Source organism: Chiloscyllium punctatum, chromosome 7, assembly GCF_047496795.1.
Source record: "Chiloscyllium punctatum isolate Juve2018m chromosome 7, sChiPun1.3, whole genome shotgun sequence".
Classification (NCBI taxonomy): domain Eukaryota; kingdom Metazoa; phylum Chordata; class Chondrichthyes; order Orectolobiformes; family Hemiscylliidae; genus Chiloscyllium; species Chiloscyllium punctatum.
Window position 1 is genome coordinate 100,950,897 of NC_092745.1, and position 24,939 is coordinate 100,975,835.

The 24,939-nt window shown below is 37.5% G+C and overlaps 1 protein-coding gene across 1 annotated transcript in view; it reads right to left on the reverse strand.

Moving 5' to 3' along the window:
• eif2b3 (eukaryotic translation initiation factor 2B, subunit 3 gamma) overlaps positions 1-24,939 on the reverse strand; it is a 136,512-nt gene that overhangs the window by 40,758 nt on the left and 70,815 nt on the right. Inside the window, exons 7-9 of the mRNA XM_072574437.1 lie at positions 17,177-17,304; positions 14,862-15,052; positions 1,264-1,341 (exon numbers count right to left, since the gene is read on the reverse strand). Of these exons, the coding sequence (XP_072430538.1) occupies positions 1,264-1,341; positions 14,862-15,052; positions 17,177-17,304 (397 nt within the window). The remainder of the gene's footprint in view (positions 1-1,263; positions 1,342-14,861; positions 15,053-17,176; positions 17,305-24,939) is intronic.

Sequence of the window (24,939 nt, forward strand, 5' to 3'; positions counted from 1 at the left end):
TACTGTACTCCAGTGTATCCTCTATTGCCGAACTCTGTGTGTGGGCTGACGGGTTACTTACTATAGTCAATGTTTGTTTTGTCCAGCTGAGCAATGCTTCTGGTGTTAAGATACACAAAGCCCACCCACAGTTTTGAAAAACAGCCCATCCTCCCCTTTTTATGTGGGATTAATGCATCTAAGGACAGGAAGTTCCTGTTACAAATCTAGTTCCAAATATTTTCCTCATTTCTTTATCCAGAAAATCATCCTATAAAAGCATGCATACAAATAAAAAAAATAGAAAAATATGAGAACAGAAATGTTTGGTAGATCAGTTACCACCACTTAAAAGATAACAAAATTACAGCAATTACTTTACGAAATCTTGAGTTATCCATCATAACGTTTTGGTTCAAGCATTATCACTCAGCTGGACAAACAAATAAAACTTCTTTTACTGTTTATGCCTTATATTTATTTGGCATAGCAAATTGTTACACTGAGGCCCATGACTTTAATTCCTCACAAGAGATTCTCAACACACTACTGTAAACCAGGTGAAACCAACAAAGGATGGTGTGATTGAAAAATTTTTTAAAAAATCTTGTAATCTCTCTTACTTCTGATCACAGACAGAGGAGCTCTGGCACAGCTCAATGACATCCATCTCAGAGAGGAATATTATATTCTATAATTAGAATTTTTAAGAATGACATGTGAAATTTAATTTATTTCCATCAGATGGTATTGAATTTTCTTTACCACTGCTAGACCAATAAATAGCAGAATCTACAAAACAATGTCACTTCAGGTCTCCTCAACCAAGTTGCTATTAAAATGCTGTATTCAAGCAGCACCATAGGATGAAACATAGATTGGTACCATAGCCCTGGCTAGTGCTCCAGTTTCTAGAGAACTGGAACCCAACCAGTAAAAAGAGCAGTCGCTGATTTGATCAGCATGATCATAGAAGCAAAAATATTATGGCTCTCAACAGAGGTGAGAAAATTATATTTATTCAAAACCAGAATTAACATTTTAGAGGTAATCGTACAAAATCATGCACCTGTGCACAAATTTTGAAACTGGTCATGAATTATCATTTTGATTTTTCATCCATTAGTGTTGATGGATGAAAAGTCACGAGACCAGAATGCTCAAATTCCTGAGATCAAGGTTTTTTGCTAGTCAATAGATTCTGATTGACTTGGGTACATGAGAACTAACTGTACCTAAAAGACACAAAGTTCATAGGCATTATTTGTACTTCTCACTACTCACCATATATCTGTCAGCAATTTGTGCTGAAGGATGGATTAATGTTTCTTCTTGGGATAAAGCAGACAGGAACTTAGGAGCCTGGAAGATTAAAAACACAAACAGGAAAAATAAAATGATCACATATCAGTAACTTTCACAAACTTCAAAACGAGTTACTGGATGTTTTACCCTGTGGTACATTTGTTGATCCTACATAATTGGTGATGAAAATGCATAATAGGGCATTATTCATCATCAGAATCATGACTGTAGTTTATCTAAACATTAGTTAAAGGTTCAAATTCAATGACACTGTACTAAACTATGCTGGTAAATTTCAGATGGGTGGCTTTCTCTTCATCATCAAAACAACCGCTAACCAAGAGGTACCACATGCAGTTATATCAGAAGCCACCATATATATTCCAAAATGAAAATTATTTGCATGTAACAAAACTGTAATCCTCACCATTTTGTCTTTCTGAAACTCTAATTTTATTTATATTCAAATATGGTTTCTTTCTTTGTTCATTACAGACAAATAGAGACAATTGCCTGTCTCACAACTTCAGAATATCTCAAGGCCATGAAATACCATGTCACTGTTGTAATGTACTGAAAAGGAGCAGGCTATTTGCACACAGCAAATTTCACCAGTAGCAATGAAGAAAATGCTGATTGCTAAGGATAAAAGTTGTCCAGATCATGCAAACAGCTGCTATGCCATTTATTAGATAATGCCACAAATTTTGTTAAATTCACTTGTGCCAGTAGACATGACCTTGCTTTAACATCTCATTTGAAAATGCAACTCCAGCAGTGCAGTACTCAATCAGTTCTGAACTCGGGTGAGGTGCAAATCCAAGACCTCCTAATTTAGAGGCAAGAGGGTAGCTCTGGAAGTAAGGCTGGCACCCATTGTGTATAATCTATATAGAGCAGGGGAATACAGATGCCATGGGGTAATTGCAAAACAGTCTTTTCAAAATCCTCATATGAGGTTATCCATTGTAAATAGAGGGGTCAGGATTGATTGCTTGATGCACAAGGATTTTATTACAACAATTAACATTTAAATTAGGCAATTAACACACAAAACGGCACTGTAGGAGATTTTGGCATGCCAGGCAAAGTATCAAAAGAAAATAGCAGAGGTGATTGAACAGATTTTAATTTTTTTTCCTGGGCTGTGTGTGTCACTGGACAGCCAGCAGTTATTGTCGATTGCTCTCAGCCTCTATCTTAATTAATGACAAGAGTCGAAGAGGTTCTTGCACATTATTGGAGGGGGCATGAGACAGAGTATTAAGAAGATGACCAACAGTGGAGAAAAGAACCCTGGAGTCATCACTGCTGTTCTGAATGTTGTGGAATATGCATTGATTTGCAAAGGCAGACACCCTATAATGTCTGATAGTCCCGGTAGAAAACTACAGGCTATTTAAAGTTGTCTAAATGGTGCTCATGTATGTGTTAATTACAAATTTATATAAAATTCAATCTGATCTCACTGAGTGTTTACCACAGAAAAAACAATAAGAAATAATTAGCGCACTTCTTGTAAATGAAACTGAAGAATAAGCAATTGTATCAAAATCATTGCTAACTGATTAATTACTAATCCAATTTCCAAACAAGTAATGCAATTGTCTTAGTAAATAATGAAGTGAATGCATGGCTGTTTAGTTATTTAATATCAGCACCAGTCATGATGTCCTGCATTTCACATACCATTATTAACTTTTTAATCATATCTTCACAAAATATAACAATCACTGTATCATAATGGTGAAAGTTAAAATGAATGTTATTAACTTAGAAACATGTAAAGAAATAAGTGGCAGTTTCCCACCCTGGGTTCATTAGATCTTCAAAATCTTTAACTGTATTGTGCTTCCTATCCCAAAGTTTTAACGTTATCATTAATTTCAAAGGGAAAGAAAAGTCTGCATGAAAGACAAGTTTTAAGAAATACTAAACTGAAATGAACTATTATTTAAGTCTTCCAAAAATGAAAAAAAAATTTACATCAGGTTAACAGACCTCTGTTGCAGAAAACAGAAATTGCTATGAAAACTCAGCAGGTCTGGCAGCACCCGAGGAGAGAAAGCAGAGTTAACAGTTCGGGGCCAGTGACCCTTCTTCAGCAAGGGTTTTGAGCAATTTCTGTTTTTGTTTCTAATTTTTGGCATCTGCAAAGTGTTAGATATATCCACACAGCAGTTTCAAACAAAATCTTAATAAACCAGCTGTCTTTATGGTATATATATTCATTTGTAAGCATTAATTTCTCTGAAAATGTTATTCATTCAGTTCAAAGACATTCTTATCCCAGGTGGCTATCCCCTACACAAGATAATACATGTCAACAACCCGAATCTATGACACCATTTTCCTTCCTTATATTCACATCTGAAATGGTTTCTCCAACTTGCCAAGTATAAGATTGGTATGATTATTGGGTTCAAAGAAAACAAGTTCAATTAAGTTTTCCTCTTATATCAATTAAAATTTAAGTTCAGCAAATTCTTTTTAGGGAGTAAGCCAGTTATATATAAAACAATATTATTTGTTTTGTAAGAGGTTTAAATCAAGATTTGCATTCTATGTTTCACAGTGAAGTACAGCTCACAAGAATGTTTTCTGTAAGTTCTTTGCACTTTGTAACTGACCCACTGAACATAAAAATATATGCTTCATTATTAACACCTTAACTCCTTTCAAACAATAAATTATTTTATAAACAGCAAGTTATTTCAAACCTTATTGCTGTCAGAAACAAAATAGATTTATCACAATTCAGGGAAAAGTGAACACACTTGTTGAGTTAATTTAAAACTAGATGAAATTTTTAGATCCACCTAATTCATAGATCTATTTAAAATGAATTACTATAATTTGATCTCTATCTAATCAGTATGTGAAAGGCAGAGGGGAGTAAAAGTTAACTTTAAAAATGAATAGATCGAAGTTACCATATGTTAGCAAATGGTAGTACCAAAGTGGGGCAGGAATGTGTCAATTACCATTAACTCAGACCTGAACTTTGCCAAAAATCATAACATTTGCAGTCATTTCACACCCTTTTTGCTCATCAGTTGGAAAAATGCTGACCAATGCTTCTATTGTTTTAAAATCCTGAGAGTGGCACATAAGCATCATCTACACTATAAACTTAAATTAGAAAGAGGCTGAGTAAAAGGATTGAATGCACGAGAAACCTTCCCCGGTAGTGACAGCCTTAGTGTGCCTGCACCAACATGCACCATAAAGCAGATAGCAAGGCCATCTATTTTCTTCCTGATAACAAGTCTACAGAAGTGGTTCCTCTGTGGTCAGTGTGAGATACATTCAAAGTCAGGAGTAAGAGTATGCTTTTTGGCCCTTTGAGCCTGCTCTGCTATTCAGCAAGATCATGGCTAATATCATCGTTCCACATTCTTACTAACCAACAGTCTTTTGTCCCTTCATTATTCAAGAGTTAAAAAAAATTCTGAAGACTCAATGTTTAATGGAAAGAAGAGCAGAAGGAGATCATTTTGTCTCTCGAGTCTGCTCTGCCATGTATTAATATCATGGCTCATCTGATTGGAACCTCAGTTCCACATTCCTGCCTACCCCAACAATCTTTTACACTCTTGCTTAAATAGAATCTATCAGCATGTATCTTAATAATATTTAAATGCTTTCAAACCCATTTAAGAATGAGAGCTCCAAAGATTCATGATATTCAGAAAAATTCTCCTTATCAATCTGAAATGAGCGATTCCTAATTTTTAAACAGTGACTCTAATACTAGGTTCTCCCATAATTCATAGAATCCATTAAGTGAGAAAATAGGCCATTTGTCCCAACAAGTCCACACTGACTCTCCGAACAGCATCCCACCCAGAGCCATTCCCCTACTCCTATTAGTCTACATTTCCACTAACAAATTCACCTAACCTATGATTCCCTGAAGACCATGAGCAATTTAGCATGACCAATTCACCTAATCTGCACATCTGTGGTCTGGAGAGGAAACTGGAGCACATGGAGGAAACCCACACAGACATGGGTAGAACGTGCAAACTCCACGCAGAGTTGTCAGAGGCTGGAATCGAACCTGGTGCTGTGAGGCAGCAGCGCTAACCACTGAGCCACCGTACTGCCCAAAGAAAACACCCTTTCCATATTCCTCTTACGAAGAACACCTCAGGATCTTGCATGCTTCAATCAGTGGCCATTTGCTCTTTTAACTCTAGCAGAGATATAAAACTGACCTTGAAGGGCTGTATGGCCTATTCTCCACGGTCCTAATAAGGAGACTAATACTGAGACGGTTGCACCAATACCCTGCATAACCTCCGTACTTTTCTATTCAATTTCCTTTGTGATAAAAATAACTTTCCGTTAGTTTTACTAATTACATGCTGTACTCGCATACATTTGCGATTCATGCATAAAGACACCTCAATCCCTTTGCACCTTGGCTCTCTGCAATCACTCACCATTTAAGTAATATGCTTCTTTATTATTCTTGCCAAAATGGACAAGTGCACATTTTCCCACATTATACACTATTTGCCAGAAATCCCTTTGCAGCATCCTTATGTCCTCTTCACAATGTATTTACCTATCTTCGTGTCATTAGAAAATTTAGCAACCAAACCTTTGGTTCCTTCATCCAAGTAATTTAGGTAAAGTATAAGAAGTTGAGAAACCAGCATGATTTCTATGCCACACCACTTGTTACATCTTGCCCATTAGAAAATTACTTATTTATGCCTACAGTACTTTGTTTCCTGTTAGTTAGACAAACTTAAACCTATACCAATACATCATCGCTCTTTTTATTTTTAGCAATATTTCTGATATGATGTCTTATCAAATGCCTTCTGAAATTTGAAGTACAGTACATCCAGAATTGCTGAAAAATGTGTTGCTGGAAAAGTGCAGCAGGTCAGGCAACATCCAAGGAGCAGGAGAATGGACGTTTCGGGCATAAGCCCTTCTTCAGGAATCCAGAATTGCACCAGGGTGTTTGGCTACACTCTGGTATGCATATAGATGATAAATAGAACAGTCTTATTTTGCCAGCTTCACTCACGAGCAATGTCTTCTTGTAAATCCATTCCGAATTTTATGCGTCAAGCTTAGGGGCCATCGTCAGCAATGTGTGCTGCCTCATCATATTCTGGTAAGGGCATACTTGAGTAGCAAGGAGGAAAACCCTCATGCACCACCAACATCATGACTCCATTAAATACAGAATTAACAGAACTACAGCAGCAGAGGAATTTATTCTGTTGAACCTGTGCTAGGGATTTCACTCCAGTGAAATCCTTATCAGAAATGTTAAATTCCCTTTAAAATATGATGTATTTCAATGCTGATGTATGATAATGCATTCTATATTCTAATAACCCTAATAAGTCACAAAAAGTCTTTAGCTTGTTTTGTCATTCTGCTAGTAATAATCATGAGTCCAGCTGGCTTCTGAATTATTGATTCAGAAGCCAATTGGAAAAAAATCTTTTCACTATTTATCTACTAAAATCTTTTATAATTTTTGAAAATCTCTATTAAATCCCTCATGAACTAACCTGTTACAGTAGGATATCAACTTTTTAACCATAAAATCATATTCCTACTGGTACTTTAACAAAAAATCTCTATAACTTTTCCAAGGTTTGAATATTCGCTCTGTCACGGAGTTCTCAGAGCTATATTAAAATTACAGTATTTGCTGATACTTTGCTGAAATTCAATATTACTACCTTGTTTTAAATTCTGTGTCCAGAATTTCACTTTGCCTTTTCAGACCATTTCTACTTTACGGGTGTATATAATTCCTGGATCGTTCTGTAGAATTCACAAACATTTTAGGAGTTTACTTTTCATAATTTAAAAATTTTAGAAAAAACATTATTCTGCATGTTACTGCATTGGGTTCCATTTGCTCATCTGATAATTTATATCCTCTTGCCACTTCCTATGTTATTTCTCAGTTTGTTAGGTCAAGACTTTGGTATCAGCAAACTTTAATTCCATTCCTCTGTGCCAATGTCCAAACTATTTAGATACAAATAGAAAAAATAATTTGAACATAGATCACTGCTTATACTCTGCCAAACCAAAATCATCTATTTCACTTTATGATATACTTTGTGCTCTCACCAACTCCACTATCCTTTTAATATCATCTTGTGATAGCTATCAAAGGGATTTTCAAAATTCATGTACATTTACTAGTTATCCCCACCCAGAAACAATTTCATAAATATTCAATTGCTTTGAAAATATTTAGCTTTGTTATAAAGGGTTAAAACAATTTCTGTCACAAATGCAAATACCAAAGTAAAGCTTTATGTTAATTTCGATACCTCCCAAAGTCTTTCACAGCCGGAGTATTTTCAAAGTGCAATCACTGCTATAATGTAGGGAACCAAGACACGTGAATTGCAGATTGTCACAAACAGCAAGACAAATGACCACACAATCTATTTTAATGATTTAGATTGAATTTTAAATGTTGGCTCTGATCAAAGGTTCTTCTTTGAAAAGTGCCATTTTTTAATGCCCACATGATAGAACAGATGAAGCCTCAGTTTAGAGTGCCCTACAAAAGACTGCGTCTTTCACAATGCTGCACTTCCTCAGTCACAAAGGAAGATAATCAAGTCCTGGATTACCATTTCCAGCTAGAACCTACTCAAGAGTGCTACTAATATCAGCACCAAGATCGGCACCTAATTTGCTGCATCTCTTGTAGTTTATTTAGAAATTGCTTGAGGATTAATACATATTGGGTGCAGGAGGCAGTTAGCTGGATGGTCAGCTTGTAGATCAGATTATGGTCAATTGCATAGGGTTCAAACCCCATTCTGCCTGAGGTACTTAAGGCTGCCTCTTCATCCTGTCAATAGCAAATAAAGTTTACAGCGCTTTACTGTGGTTCAGCAAATATTTACAAATGACGTATTCTTACAGAGAATATTCTGAGAGAAAACCTATGAAGGAAAAGAACACATACTGATCCTTCTTCCCCCATAACATCTGGACAAAGGATGGGTAGCATAGTGGCTATGTTATTGAACTGGTATTCCAAAGACCTGGATTAGTGATTTGGAGATGAGCTCACGGTAGCCTGGGAATTAAAATTAATTAGTTAATTAAAACAAAATAAATAAAGATAAAAGCAGGAATTTAAAAAACATCAACAATGGTAACCGCAAAAGCGGAAGCACCAAAATTTGAAGGAACAAACACAAGTCTACAGACAAACGAAGGCTGAGTTAAACTGAAAACACATGTAATTTAAAAATCAGATGGTGGGTGGAAAGAATGCAGGAAATCCAACAATTTGGCAACAGCCATGATGTGCATGGGGTCTTCAAACACAATTAACAACAATGAAAGGCTCAAATGTCTGGTGACCTACCCAACTGAGAGTAATGAACAGATTGGCACTCGTCAAGGAAGTCAGTAAGCTTGCAAGGAAGATCTCAACTGTGACTCAGTCCTTGACCATACTCCACAATATACTACCCAACACCACTTCAGCACAACCCCAAGTAGTTCAAAAGGCCAACCAACAGCTGAAACCAGAAAACCACAAAGGCCACCAGTGCAGACGGAATCCTCTTTGCAACACTGAAATATGGCAGAAAAGTATTTGTGACATGAATATATGATCTCATCTGTAATCTGAAAGGGAAAGCATTCCACCAGATTTCTGATATGTCATAATTGTGAATACCTTCAAGAAAGGAATTTATACCAGTTGTGATAACTACAGATGGGTTTCTCGGTCAAGCGCCACATTGGTCATTGATAAAATTCCTCTCAATTATCTCCTTGCAGTGGCTGAAGGGGTCCTACAGGAGTCACGATGTGTATTCTGTCTAATCGGAAATACAATAGACATAATCTTTGCAGCATGACAAAGTCAAGAAAGTGCAGAGAGCAGTAGCATTCTTTGCCCTTAAAGTCCTTCATCACTGTCACTGAGAGAAATTATGGAGCACCTTCTCATATTTTATTACTGGTAGAAATTTATTACCATTCTCTAACTGTTGTTTGATGACACGCAAGCCGTGATACTCACCAGTGGAACTGCCACAGACCAAATATGTATGTACATTGGGTCAAACAATGGAGTCAGTTGCACCGCTCCAAACCAACCACGGAGGCACATGACAGTATGGACTGTAGTCTAAATATGCAGATGACAAAGGTCCTCCATCAGTCAGCTTCCCATCCCATAAAACTGTTCCCTGACTATCAAGATGAATAGAGAGTCAGTGAATACTGTGGGTCAATTCTCAAGGATTGGGAGCCTCTTGCCAATGAGTGCAGGAATCAACAATGAAATGCAATGTTGCTTCCAGCATGCCAATGCAACCTTTAGCTATGTGAGCAACAGGGTGTTTGATATCTGACCTCAAACTCAGCACCAACCTCTGGAGGGTAGTATTATTTCTTATATCTCTAAATGCACCATAGACATGGGCAATGTACAACAAGCATCTCAAATCCCTATAGGAGTAGTATCAAAGATGACTCCACAAAATCCTATAGTCCAACGGCTGGACAAGTGCTCCAATATCAGTGTCCTCTCTCAGGCCAACATCACCACATCAAAACACTGGTTACTGTCAATCAACTATACCACAATTCAAATCATCTGCAAAAATTCAAAAATTACCTCTGGCATGGCAAGCAGTTGCCAGGATGGCAGAGAAAATGGTTCAAGGATATTCTCAAAAGCTCACTGAAATAATTCAATGTTCCTAATAACTCAGGTCAATCTCTTGTCCAAGACTGACCAACTCAAAATGATGTATCCTCAAAGGTGCCAACTATCTTGATCATCTCCAAAAAGCCCAAATAGAGACCAAGTGCAAGTAGCAGTATGAATGTGTGAAAAACACCCCTCTTTCTCTAAGATTATGCTCTCTGGTCATAAGTCCACCTACAAAGGGAAACAATCTTCAGCATCTACCCTGTCAAGTCCCCTAAAAGTCTTGTATGTTTCAATACGCTTGCCCCTCTCATTCTTCTAAATTCCAATGAGTTCAGCCCCAACTTATTCAACTTCTTATAAGACAGCCTCTCTCTACCTGGTATTAGATAGTGATACCAAATCTAGTTGTTTGGACTGTCCCCACTGCCAGTATACCTTTCCTTAGATAATAAGACCAAAACTGTTCACATTATTCCAGCTGTGGTCTAATTAGAGCCAAAGGAACCATATATCAATTGTCATAATTACTGGATATTTTTGTCTGGTTAGGCAGTCAAAATGGATTTATTTATGTTTGATGAACTTCATAAGAGTTTTTCTGAGGATGTTACATACAGAGCCAATTAGGCAGGGACTGGAGGATATGGATTTTGATTTTCAGAAGGGTTTTGACAAAAGGACACACAGACGTTTTGCAAACAAAATTAAGTTGCATGGAATTGGGGAAAAAATGGATGTTTTTGGATTCATTAATTTGACAGAAAGGAGACAGTAGGAATAATTGTGTCATCTTCATGCTGGCTGGCTATTCGACTGACGGGTACCACAAGGATCAGGGCCTAAGCCCCAGGATTTCACAATCTACCTCAATGATTTGGGTGTGGAGACCAATTGTAATATTTCCAAGTTTACAGATAATACAAAATTTGGTGGGAATGTGAGTTGAGGGGAAGATGCAAAGGGAATTCAAAGGAATTGAGAGAGTCTGTAAGCAACATAATAGTAAAAGTGATGATAAGAATATTTTGTGCAAAAAACTTGGACTATCCATTTTATAGGCGAAACGGTGGCGCAGAGCATTTCCTTAATGGTGAGAGGTTGGAAAATGTTGGTGTTCAAGGTACCTAGGTCCCGTTAATCAGGAGTCACAGAAAACCAGCGTGCAGGTGCATCAAGCAATTTGGAAGGTAAACGCTATGTTAGTCTTCACTGCAAGAAGATTTGTGTAGAGGAACAAAGAAGTCTTGTTTTAATTTTAGCTAATACTTGTGAGACTGTGCCAGGAGGTGTGCAACTCTGATGTTCTTGCCTAAGGAAGGGTGTACTTATCAAGAAGGAGTGCATCAGAGGTCCAACAGACTGATCTTGGGATGGCAGCTCTTATGAGGAACAGGTGAGGAGACTGGAACTGTATTTTGTGGCGTTTAGAAGAATGAGAGTGATCTCATTGAAAATTACAAAATTCCTGAAGGAATAGACAGAGTAGACACAGAAAGGATGTTTCCCCGGTTGCTGGAATCGGGAATCAGGGTTTGCAGTTTCCGAATAAAAGGCAAATTATTTAGACTGGAGATGAAGGCAGTCTCTTCACCTAAAGGGTGATGAAACTTTGGAATTCTCTCCCCTGTGGTACTGAGGTAGTTCACTCATTAAGAAAGTTCATGAAACAGGTTTCTAGTTATTAATTTCTAGTTATTCAAACAACATCTTGTTTGAATAACTAGAAATTTATCACTAATCCTAGCTATGTCATGATCCACCGACATTATTGGCCCAATTAGAAATGGCCACATGGTGCCATACACTTGGGAGAAAGTGGCCCTGGACGTCATCAATATTGACTTTAAGAGCTAAAAATCACACAACACCAGGTTATAGTCCAACAGGTTTAATTGGAAGCACACTAGCTTTCGGAGCGTCGCTCCTTCATCAGGTGATTTTTAACTTTGTACACCCCAGTCCAACATCGGTATCTCCAAATCATGACTTTAAGAGTGAAGGTTGAATGGCATCAGGTAAATATAAGTAAGAAAACCTCCACTTGATTAACAACTACCATTCTTCATCGGCTGGTCAATCCATTCTTCTCCATGTTGAGCACCATTTGCACGAAACAGAGGATAGAAAGAATACAATTAAGTAAGCTAGGTGGGAGATGTCCAAGTATATCAGTAAGACTCACTTAGTAGCACAAATACAGACTTAGATGGCTTATCCCTGAAGGATCAAGTGCAAGAAATGGGGTTATGATAGGTGATAAGAGTTGTTGGTGGAGTAAGACATCGATAAGGATAGCGATGAAGATAATAAGAAAAATGAGACAGAGCTTAACAACATAGACATAGACTTGATCCCACCCTCACTACTCTCCCCTCCACAGATACATCTATCCTTTACAATCTTGGTAGAAGTTCCATCTTTACACTGAGTACACCCTCCAATGTGTTGTGATTTATCATTGTGAACAGATCAAGAAGCTCAAAATTGGATATTCATATAACTAAAAAGCTCAATGTACAATCACCCTCACTCTTTCATTACCATCAAGCCTGGGAATTGATTTTGCTTGAATGAGGAGTGTCGAAGAGCATGTCAAGAGCATTAGCAGCTGTACCTAGGTGCCATTCTGGTGAACCTTCAACATAAGACTTTTTACAAGCTAAATAGAGAAAGCAAAACACCAACAAATTGAAAGAAGCTCCTCAATTATGCATATGCATGCACGAAGGTGGTGGATAATTAAAACTACTAGTTTTGAGAAGATTTGTAGCTCAAGTTGAGGTTCTGGATGTAGGTTTGCTCACTGGGCTGGAAGGTTCATTTTCAGGTTCGTTATCATACCAGGTAAGATCTTCAGTGAGCCTCCGAACAAAGCACTGTTGGGTGCTTCCTGCTTTCTATTTATATGTCATATAAACATAAATAAATATAAACGTATAAATAGAAAGCAGGAAACACCAGCAGTGCTTCGACCAGAGGCTCACTGAAGATGTTACTTGGTGACGAAACATCTGAAAATGAACCTTCCAGCTCAGCAAGCAAACCTACATCTAGAATTAAAACTACTGATGGGAATGGATGGCTCCATGAATATCCACATTGTCAATAAGGCTAGACTGAGGCTAGTCAATATACATTGTCAATAAGGCTAATAAGACAAGGCTGAGGCATTTTCAGCCATCTTCTGCCAGAAATGCCTGGCGACCGATTTATCTAACCTCTTTAATATACACAACATCAAATATGCCAGTCTGTAACTAAATTATGGTTCAAACTGTATGTTATCTCTAAATGACCAAGGATACCCCTAACACAGTTGTACTGCTACAAATCCACATTCCAGAACTAGCCATCGCATTCCCCATTATTCCAATGCAATTGCAACAATATCATTTATCCAAAGTGGAAAATTGTTCAGTTTGTCTTCTCCACAAAAAGGAAGATAAATTTAAATGAGCCACTTCCAACTCCATCGAACTACTCATAATCACCAAAGTAATGGAAGTTCTGTCAAGTAGTACTTGATCATTAGCAACTGCTCAACAATGTTCAGTTTGGGTTCCACCAGGACTGCCTGGTTCTAGACATGAGAACAGTCCAAACATAAATGCAGGGGCTGATTATCAGAGGTGAGGTAACTGTGACTGCTAATGACATCAAGAAGCCCTAGCAAATTTGAAGTCAGTGGGAATTAGGGGGCACCTTTTCCATTGCTGGAGTTGTAATGAGCACACAGGAAAGTCGTTGTGATTAGAGGTAGTCAATCACCTCACTCCCAAGATTTCAAAACAGCAATTTTTTAGGAGAGGGCCCAAACATGTTTTTATCCTTATTGAGCATGATTGAACTGCACTTGAGAAATACTGTGGCTACAACAGCATATCAAAAAGTGCATATTCTACAGCAAGAAACTGAATTCTTGATTTTCCAAAGTCTTTGGCATGGTCTACACATGGCATGTTAGGAATGTAATGAAGTACCCTTAAATGAATGAGTAGAACTCCAACACTCATGAAGCTCAACAACATGCAGGTTAAAACACTTTTGCTTGGTACCCAAAACACCATCTTAAACATTCTGTCCCTTCACCAATGACAAAATGCCAATGCATTATAGTAACTTGCCAAGGCTTCCCAAATTCATGATACATGAAGAAAAGGGTGGGAACACTACCATCCTGAAGGATCCTCTCCAAGCCACACTCCATCCTGACTTGGGAATACAGTGCCACTTCTTTGTTCCTGCTGACTCAAATCTTGTAACTTACTAATCAGCAGCATGGTGGAAGTACTTTCAGCACACAGACAGCACCAGCTCAAGAAGACAGCTCAGCATCAAATTAAGGTCAATTAAGGATGAGCAATACTCACATCCAATAATGAATTTAAAGAACAGCTTTCCAGGTTAAGACAAATAAGGATGGTAGCTTACCTGTACCATGAATATATTTAAAACATTCTAGACAAGACAGGGGGATGCAAATTTCACTCTTCGTGCCTCTTGTAGGGAGCACACAAGATTATAAAAATGGGAAATTCAGAGGGCCTGAATCAGTATAGACAATTAAAATTGCAAGATCAATGAAGCTGACTGCTTATGGTTCTTTACCTTTTAAGCAAATTCTACTCCCTTAAATTGCTGAGTTTACTTATTGTCATCATCTCCAAATCTCTTTGTCATTCAAGTTAATGTTCAAAAATAGATTTTCAATATTCCACCTCCCCCACAATATAAAAATGATCAGCAATATATATCAATAAATAAAAGGGATGTTAATCATAATAAATGTTTACTGATCAGTTTCGATCCTTGTAACGAAGGTGACAGCAATCCTCAGAGAGACAGCCACTTAAGTGAAAAAGCAATTGTACTACTAAGAAAGACTCCATACCTGTCGGTTAGCTTCAATATATGAAGCTAGAGTATTTACACGATAGCACATCCCTTCCTTCATAATATGAGCATAGCAACGAAGCTTGGTTCCATGATATGGATCATTCATATCTCCATGGTGATCATTCCAAAATGATTTTTTTCTGGCTAAATTCAGAAGATCATCTTCTTTTGCATAACTTAATATATCTTTAATGGAAAACACAAACAAACATTTAAGCACAATGAACGGTAAGCAAAATGACTGCAAACTGTGAAGTAACACAAACGATCATTCTATGAGGATGAATTAGAATTCTGAAACAGTCTGAGTTAAAGCAAAACCCAGGTAAACTGTGAAATTCATTATCATTAGGACATACATTAGACATTACTTTTGTCTCTACTGAAAATGGTTATCTTGATATTTTTGATATCTCCAAGTGCTCCTCATTAGACATTGTACAAACCAGGTGCAGAGTTAAGTCCATCTGCACCTCCTCCTGTCAGGAATTAGTGCACTTAATTCAGAAGTTTATCATTGCATATCATGATGTTTTTTCTATTCTCCATACTAGCTACCCTCATGGTTTTTCTGGTTAGTACTGATGATCCTACACTTGTTTTAACTGCATTTTGAGTCTGGAACATTTCCAACAAGAAACTAGTCAAATAGGAATAGTCAAAGTTAACAAAATACCTTTGAAAAATAGAGAAACTTCTACTTACATCCAGGTTTGAAAGCCAAAATTAGAATTGAGTTTTCTGCACCAATCTATTTGATTAGGTTAAATTCATATGAATAATCCAGATACCAATCAGATTTTGAAAATGCAATGCTGCTATATTAATAACATGAAAGACAGCCACAGCGAACAGTATTTCTTTATGCTTTGCCTTTTAAAGCAATGCTTCAAAATTAATTTTTTTTTAGAAAAACAAGGTCGTTCTCAACTGAACAATGCCATTCTAAGTACTGTTTTAGGAATACTGCATTCATTTCTAATAGAACTACACTTCTGGAGACCATATACATTGAAGAATTACCCCTTTCAAAAATACCAGCTTTGCAAAAAATACAATGCTACAACTGATCAAAAATTTTAAGTTGCTTTTTCTTTTCAAAAAGCTAGAAACTAACACTCGATCTCTTTCAAAGGGATAGTGATATAGTTTCCCAACACTTTTATGTTTCTAGAATAATTATATTAACAGCATGAGATAATAAGCCTACTCCATCCTGTAACTTAACCAGGCTTTATCTGAATCAAGAGGTACATGCAGCAAATGAGTGGATTACACAAAAGACCACCTGCTGTAGAATGTTCAACTCAACTAGATTCAGAATTCTGGCCCTGTTCAGATAGATTGAGTCTACTGCAGAATCCTAACTGTCTGGATGCAGAATATTTGACCTTGTGGAGAAGGACAAATCCTGATCTTATTTATTTTTTACATTACAGGTTTTCAGTTGTTGAGGGATATTAAGAATTACACCATTTACAATAGCGTATGTTAGATGCTGTGAAGGAAATGCAATAAAAGGATTTAGCTTCTGGAAAAGAGTTGTTGTTGTTGGCTCATCTTGTGTCTTACAATAACAGTGCTGTCCAAAAGTCCACAAGGATATTGTAAGGATTTGACCCATCTCAAGAGAGAATAAGATTTCATTACATTGCCCACCATAATTGACTAACATCAGGAATTCACTATGACAATGTAAAATAGGCTACAGTGCTTTTCAGTTCTACTCTTTGAAGTTTCTACTTCTAAACTCAAAATAGTGACCAAAGATCAGGACAAAAAAAAACTCAGAAGATAACTGATTCAGAGTTACAGATTCTGTGAGATCTGTCTGCTGGAGCAAATGACCTATAGCTTTTACACAGAACTACAGGAATGCTCTTCCACTTAGTGTGTTTAAAATACTGTATAAACATAAACTATTGATGTATACGCTTGTAAATGCTGCATTGAAAATATAAATAACACTGCATCAGTATGAAGTTTATTTTTTTTCAAAGACATTTTATATTAAAAACTTAATTGGACTACAAATTAATTTTTAATATTTTAAACATGTAAATCTGTTTTTGAATATTTAGTTTATTTGATGTAAACAAAACACAAAGCAAGACCCCATAATCAGCATTCCTTCATAAGATCTGGAGAAATGATCTTTAAATGGAAAATACATCCTGTAGTATGTATGAATATATAGAAACTTGAAAAAAGTTTAAAAAATTATCAAACCACTTTTTGGTTTAGTGCAGGCTGGGACTACGAACATTCTGTGCTTGGAAAACTCATTATGTTCACTGTCACTGGACTAACCTATAGATTTGGAGTTTCTCTTCTGATCTTCATTGGCATCAGTTTTAGAAAGCTGAGAAGAACTAGGAGCAGCAAACTGCTTTCGGACCAGAAATGGTATCAGTTCACCCCGGATTGACAAGAAAGACCTTTGAAGAAGAAACATCATTAAGGATAATTATGGTATATTGCCATAGTAGATTGAGAGGATGTGCAACTAATTATGGTGCAGTCTAATCATAATCACTGCAATATTGTATGAACACCTTACAAGGAGACCCTGTTGGATTTATGTCAAGGTGGAGCCCAGACTAAACTATTAACTTTTCCCTAAGCGCTCCTTTATATCACAACTGTCACATAGGTTTCCTGGCATGATCCTGAAGCCCAGGAGAGCCTAGCAAAATCTGATGCTGGAGCTGGTGGCCCAAATACAGCTGCCTGAAAGATGCATTTGAAGAAATAATAAAAACAAATTTCTAAAAGACTCAGCTCAGACTATGAATGCCTACCTGCCATCTGCATACCGTATGTTTGGTCTTATTAAAGAGATTCTGACTGCTTTTATTGTTACTAAAATCTTGGAATTTAAATAAACATTTGTATAGTTAAGTTTATTTCCGCACAATTTTACATTAACAGCATAAGGAAAACTTGGAATGATACTTTACTGGATAGTTTCAAAGAGACAGAAACGCTTTTTTAGGCCTAAGTAAACTATTTGAGAAAATAGTATACAGTTTGTAATAAAAAAATCAAATAAAATTTAACAGCGTTCACTTGTGCTCGCTTTCTCAGCAATATGCTTTTTACAGCAATGATGGTAACAGGATTACTATGTTTTTATGATGTTTATTTAAAAATGAATGGTTACAAAAATAATAAATATATACTGTCAAATCTTGCTACTTTGGAATTACAAAGCCTGTATTTCACAATCTTGACATTATGCAGCAAGTTATCACACTGAAGTGAGTAATATGTTCCAATATGCAATTCACATGAGTCTCATGAGATGCTTGGATTGATGGATATAGAGAACAGGCAGTTGGGAAGGGGTGAGGTTAAGGTCATGCAAAGGGACAGATTTATTGATCCAATCGGCCATTCACTATTCTTTATGTTACTAGCATATTTTCTACTGCACTGCTCAGAGGAAAATAGTTTTTGTTTCGCTGATTAAAGTCAGAAATAGGAATGCCAACCCTTATTTCGCCCCAGATTGGAAGATTTTACACTGCTGTTTTACAAGCACAGAAGCATTGTACTACATAATGTTTTATTATGTTGCTAACGGGAAGCTAGGTGCACCTGACATTGTGATTACAGCAAATACAAAGTTGAGATCAAATAGATGTTTTTTGCACTGCTCGGATTGCTTCTGTGAAAGGAAATTATTTTTTTTTCAAAATTCTTTTGTTCAGTAAGTGTGACATTGAAAATTTCCATTTGTCACAAATTGTTATTGGCCTTTCATGTGTAGATTATTTTAGGCGATATCTAAATGAGATTTGTAATGCTTCACTGAATATAATGAAGTTTCTGAAAAATAATAAACAATCTTCTGTAGTTTTATGCAAGTGCATGGATTGAAATCCAATTCTATTGGCATACAGAGAGAATATGTACATATAGCTTGCCTCATAACAGTGCTGGTCTATTTGGAGTGTTACCAACATAGCTAAGAAACTAACTCACTTGATAATTTAAGCTTTTTTAAATTCTCCTGTGGGATTTGGGCATCACTGGCTGGTCAGCATTATTGCCCATCCCTAGCTGCCGTTGAGAAGGTGGTGATGAGCTGCTTTCTTGGACCATTTACACCTTAAGACAGGAATAGGTCCTTCAGCTTCATAAACCTAATCCACTGTTCTAGATCATGGCTGATCAACTATCTTTACACCATTTTCCAGCACTACCCCCATATTCCTGAGGAAGGTTTGGATAACCTGTTAACATCTATGGACAAAATTTATAAGAGAGACAACCTGTTAAACACATAGGAGGCATGGACAGTCTTTGATAAAGTTTAAAAAGTCAGATCGTTATTCAATCGAAGACTATCTAACCAAGTCTGAAGATTACATACACATGACTGAAAGAATTATATTCTAAAATACCACATTCAGTACTTGTCTTTATTATGCTAAAATACTGAATGGGGATAGTCATCTAGTGTTAACTGGAGTTAGATTATTAGAAGGAGGAAGTGGGGACTGCAGATGCTGGAGATCAGAGCTGAAAATGTGTTGCTGGAAAAGCGCAGCAGGTCAGGCATCATCCAAGGAGCAGGAGAATCGACGTTTCGGGCATGAGCCCTTCTTCAGGAATGAGGAAAGTGTGCCAAGTAGGCTAAGATAAAAGGAAGGGAGGAGGGACGTTGGAAATGCGATAGGTGGAAGGAGGTTAAGGTGAGGGTGATAGGCCGGAGTGGGGGTGGGGCGCGGAGAGGTCAGGAAGAAGATTGCAGGTTAGGAAGGTAGTGCTGAGTTCTAGGGTTGGGACTGAGACAAGGTGGGGGCAGGGGAAATGAGGAAACTGGAGAAATCAGAGATCATCCCTTGTGGTTGGAGGGTTCCTAGGCGGAAGATGAGGCGCTCTTCCTCCAGCCGTCGTGTTGCTATGGTCTGGCGATGGAGGAGTCTGAGGACCTGCATGTCCTTGGTGGAGTGGGAGGGGGAGTTGAAGTGTTAAGCCACGGGGTGGTTGGGTTGGTTGGTCTGGGTGTCCCAAAGGTGTTCTCTGAAACGTTCCACAAGTAGGCAGCCTGTCTCCCCAATATAGAGGAGGTCACATCGGGTGCAGTAAATGATGTGTATGGAGGTGCAGGTGAATTTGTGGTGGATATGGAAGGATCCCTTGGGGCCTTGGACGGAAGTAAAGGGGGACGTGTGGGCAGAAGATTTGCATTTCTTGAGGTTGCAGGGGAAGGTGCCGGGAGTGGAGGTTGGGTTGGTCGGGGGTGTGGACCTGACGAGGGAGTCATGGAGGGAGTGGTCTTTTCGGAACGCTGATAGGGGAGGGGAGGGAAATATATCCCTGGTGGTGGGGTCCGTTTGGAGGTGGCGGAAATGATGACGGAACCACAAGGGATGAACTCAGATTTCTCCAGTTTCCTAATTTCCCCTGCCCCCACCTTGTCTCAGTCCCAACCCTGGAATTCAGCACTACCTTCCTAACCTGCAATCTTCTTCTGATCTCTCCGCCCACACCCCCACTCAGGCCTATCACCCTCACCTTAACCTCCTTCCACCTATCACATTTCCATTGCCCCTCCCCCAAGTCCCTCCTCCCTACCTTTTATCTTGGCCTGCTTGGCACACTTTCCTCATTCCTGAAGAAGGGCTCATGCCCAAAACGTCGGTTTTCCTGCTCCTTGGATGCTGCCTGATCTGCTGCTCTTTTCCAGCAACACATTTTCAGCTTAGATTATTAGAAAGCAGTTTAGTCTTGGATCAAGTGTATGAAGTCTTAAAAAAAAAACTGAAAACATTAATTCCCAGTGGTATTCATGGTTCAAGTTAGAGGTCTAATAGATACACAAAAAATGGAGGATTCAGTGGTGGCACCATTGCAAAACTACCCAGATATGTGTTCCAAACATCTATGCAGAAGAAGAATTAGAACCAAAAGAGTAAGAACTGAGATATATTTGAAAATTATAATAGATGACAGGAGCTATGGACCCATTACAGAAGAAAGAACACCAAGCACATTAAACCATGTATTTTATACATGACTCAAAATATGATTATAAAATGATTTGTCTAAATGGAAGAATAATGATTTTGAAATTAAACATTTCATGCAGGGTTTGGAAGGAGATGATTGTGGATACTGATCTGAGAGAGGGAATTGCAACTACAATAGTTACTAGATGCTTCAGTCAGTCATGAAAATGTTTTAATTGTGGACTTATTAACTCATTTAGGGAAGGTAATGACCTATCGGTATTATCGCTGGACTGTTAATCCAGAGACCCAGGTCTGTTCTGGGCACGCAGGTTCAAATCCTGCCATGGTGGAATCTGAATTCAATAAAAAACAAATTTGGAAGTAAGAGTCTAACAATGACTATGAATCCATTGTCGATTGTCGGAAAACCCCATCTGGTTCACTAATGTCCTTTAGGGAAGGAAACTGCCATCCTTACCTGGTCTGATATACACGTGACTCCAGACCCACAGCAATGTAGGTGACTCTTAACTGCCCTCTTGGATGTGTAATAAATACTGGGCTAGCCAACAAAGCCCTCATCCCATAAATGAATTTCAAAAAACTATGTGGCTTTGGACACCAGATGCACGTCCAGAATGTGGAGGGGAATTGGTTAAATCCTTACTTAGATTTTTAAATGACTGAAATAAGTTTTAAGAATTTTGAAAGTTCTACGCAATTTAGTTTTGGTGATAACATCACAATGAAGTCACCCAAAAGAGTGGCGATTTGCCTGTAAAATATCTGGAGATAATGACAGTATAAGCACAAATGATAGCAAGTGAAATACTCTTATCATTGAACAGGCCATACATGAATAAAGCTCAAAGGAAACATTATATGCAACATGACATGGCAATTGTTTTTGCAAAATCAGTGAATTTATTAATTTACACAATCCAGAGGTTATTCTACTAATAAGACTGGACTTCTCTAAATAAGCAATTTGGCAGGAGTTATTGGTATCAGAAAGTAAGAGTTTAAAGGGAAAAAAGCTAAATGTTTAAAAACTACATTGACAGTTTTCCCATCCACTAGTTCACAGTTAAATGATGAAGGAGCATGGGTTAATATGTACACTAAACATACAAAAGAGATCAGTGAAAAAAGTGATATCTGTAAAATAAAAGGACAACATTACCCAATTGAAATTCCCATTAGCTAGATATTTTAACAAAGTTCTGGCAATTAACTTAAAAGTATGGCATAAAAGAAAAAAAATCTAGCATTTAGACACAGCAACTAGATTTCTCTCGATGACAACAGCACATTTTAATTGAAAAGAGTAAATGTGAATAAGGTAATGGAAAAATGGATGGTGATTATTCTTGGGTACCAGCTAAATTCCTGACAGACAACGATGGGAATGTGCCATTAATTAATTTAGAAACATGTGAGCATGTGGATAGTGTGGCAATGAACACAGCAGCTGAAAATCCATTTAGGAATGAAGATGTGAAAAAAAAATCACTTGGTGATAGATAAGACGATTCATTAAAATTTTACTGATAAACCAAGTATCAAATTAACATTTGCCCTGCCTATAGGCTACATACAAATTAGAGGAATTTGAATCAAAGAGGCCAAAACATTAGATAGCTGAAAACAATTTAGATAATACACCAATTAACCAGATAGGGGAAGACAGCCTTATCTTACAGATGGACATGCACAGATACAGAGCTTACTGATAAGACATACAAGGTTAGAACCAGACAGATAGCTCAATGGTTTGAAGACAAATTTGGTGATCATCTTAGCTCTTTTAGCAACTCACTCTTGGGATATAGGTCAATTGATACAAAAGTGGCATTTTTACAAGGTGAAAAGATTCAAATAGAAGCATTTATGAAATCAATTAAAGAAGCAGGTGAGATAGAAGGGAAGCTATGGATATTAAACAAGTGTGTTTATTGGTTGATATTTAGGTCAGTCTTGATGAAGGTAAGCTACATTCAGCACAAAGCAGATCTAGCTGCTGTTATCACAGAATGAAACTAACAGGCATGACTTTCTGCATTTTGAGCATTGTTTGGTAGATAAAATTAAAAGGGAATTCAAAGTGAAAGTCAGGCTTTAAATACAAAGCTTAGCAATATTTAGATATTAAGCAGAATAAATCAGGAATAACATTGGATTAATAATCTCTCTTGGCAAGTGTTAATCACATCCGGACAAATCAGGTCAAGTCCTTGCAAAAAGATGATTTTACATCCAGAGAAGAAACAGATCAGTGAAGAATTTTGACTGGGCAGTTAAATTGCTTATGCACTCTCACTAGATCTAATACCAATAATAATGTAATAAGTGAGTACTGTGAAGAAATATGCAGCAATTGAAAGCAAATCACAGAACCACAAAATCACAATGAAACATTAAAGAAATTAAGTTCAGGAAAATGTAAACTCGAGTCTCCATCCTCGTGTAGCCCCGAAAATGTGAAGCAGGTGTATTTTAGTGATGCTTCAGACATTGTCTTCCATATGGCTATTTGAGAATGGAAGTTGTGGTGGAAAGGAATAATAGATGTTACTTGTTGGTCTAGGAAGTCAAGGAAATAAAGAGGACAGTTAGATGTACCTTAGCTGTTGAAAGATTGGCACTAATAGAAGCTATAAGTGCAGGAGTGTTTTTATCCAAAATTCTAAAAGAATTCTTATGCAAGGAGTAACCTATGAGAGTCATTCCATTAAGAGTTATGTGAATAACTGCTCTCTTTGAGACAATGTACGTTTGACAAAGGATGACACTGCAACCAGTTCCAGGATTGATGCTGCAGCATAAAGTAAGTGCTAGAAAGAAAGAAATGTCAAAAATAAAGTGGGTAATACCAGCCAAACTGTTGCACAAAATAAAGTGCTTTTCCAAAGAAATTATTGAAGATCCTCAAAGAGGGGTATCTGGAGATATGAGGGGTTGTAAGAATATAACAAAAAATGTATTTTCAGTTCATTTTTTGACTAAAGATGTGATAAATGCTTTTGTTTGCATAAAAAGCATTATAAACATGGAAGACTGTCTTATAAAACATACAATATAGAAAAATAATTCTGTTTATCGTTCATTATTTTCTGCTTAATGATTGTTCTATGTTTTTTTTTAAAGTTAATCAAACAGGAAGGAATCTGTCCGTATTGCAAGGATTAAGCTGCTGACTGAGGTTTATTGATCAAATGTGTGTAATTATAAATGGGAAGCTGGTAGCACTGAGGGATGTGGTGAGTGCTTTGTAGCTTTTCAGTCAATAAATTCTGGCACAAGGAAAAAGGTGTCTTGAAGGCCACTGATCTTTTTTAACCAAAGAAGGTCTTAGTTTGGATTCACCTTTAAAACATGTGGATGAACTAATTATTTTAAACAGAAGACTAGTTTTTAATAGTAGTTGAAATAATTTAAGCTGAAGTTGCATGTCAAAGACTGGCCTGTTTCAACTGACTGTGTGTCTGGGATCTCTTACATGCTTCAAAGCTTGCATAAGTAAGTAATACAGATGCAAGAGTGTATCAGTTATGACTTCTGAAAGTCACTAAGCAATATTAACTTTATAAACTGAAAATTGATTTTTTTGTGGCTACGTGAATGGTCTGATAAGTCTTTGGTATAACAATATTTCTGTGGGCGCACCACTTCTTCTCAGAAGCCTAGATCAATGCTTCCCAAGCTTTTTGTCATCATAATCCCATTTTGGTACTCAGAAATTACTGGGTCTGCAGGTTTCAGAGTATGGGCAGGGAATTCGTGTCAGAGCAGAAGGAAGCAGATGCATGAGAGAGCGGGAGGGAGGGCTCAGTGGCGTATGTGGGTGACAAGGGTAAAGCTGTATACAGTGGAAACTCAATTATCCAAACGAGATGGGCAGGCACTACTTCGTTCAGAAAATCGATTATTCGGAAAATCAATTAAATGCTTTCCTCTGGAGCTCGGAGTTTTAAAGTCTGCTCCCTGTTCAGGAGTCTGCAGCAGCACAGAGCGCGAGGCCCTGCCCCCAACACCGCCCCTGGCCAACCCCGCCCCACCCTCAATTCGGTTCAAACCCACCTCCACCTCCCCCACCCCCGTCCCCAACCT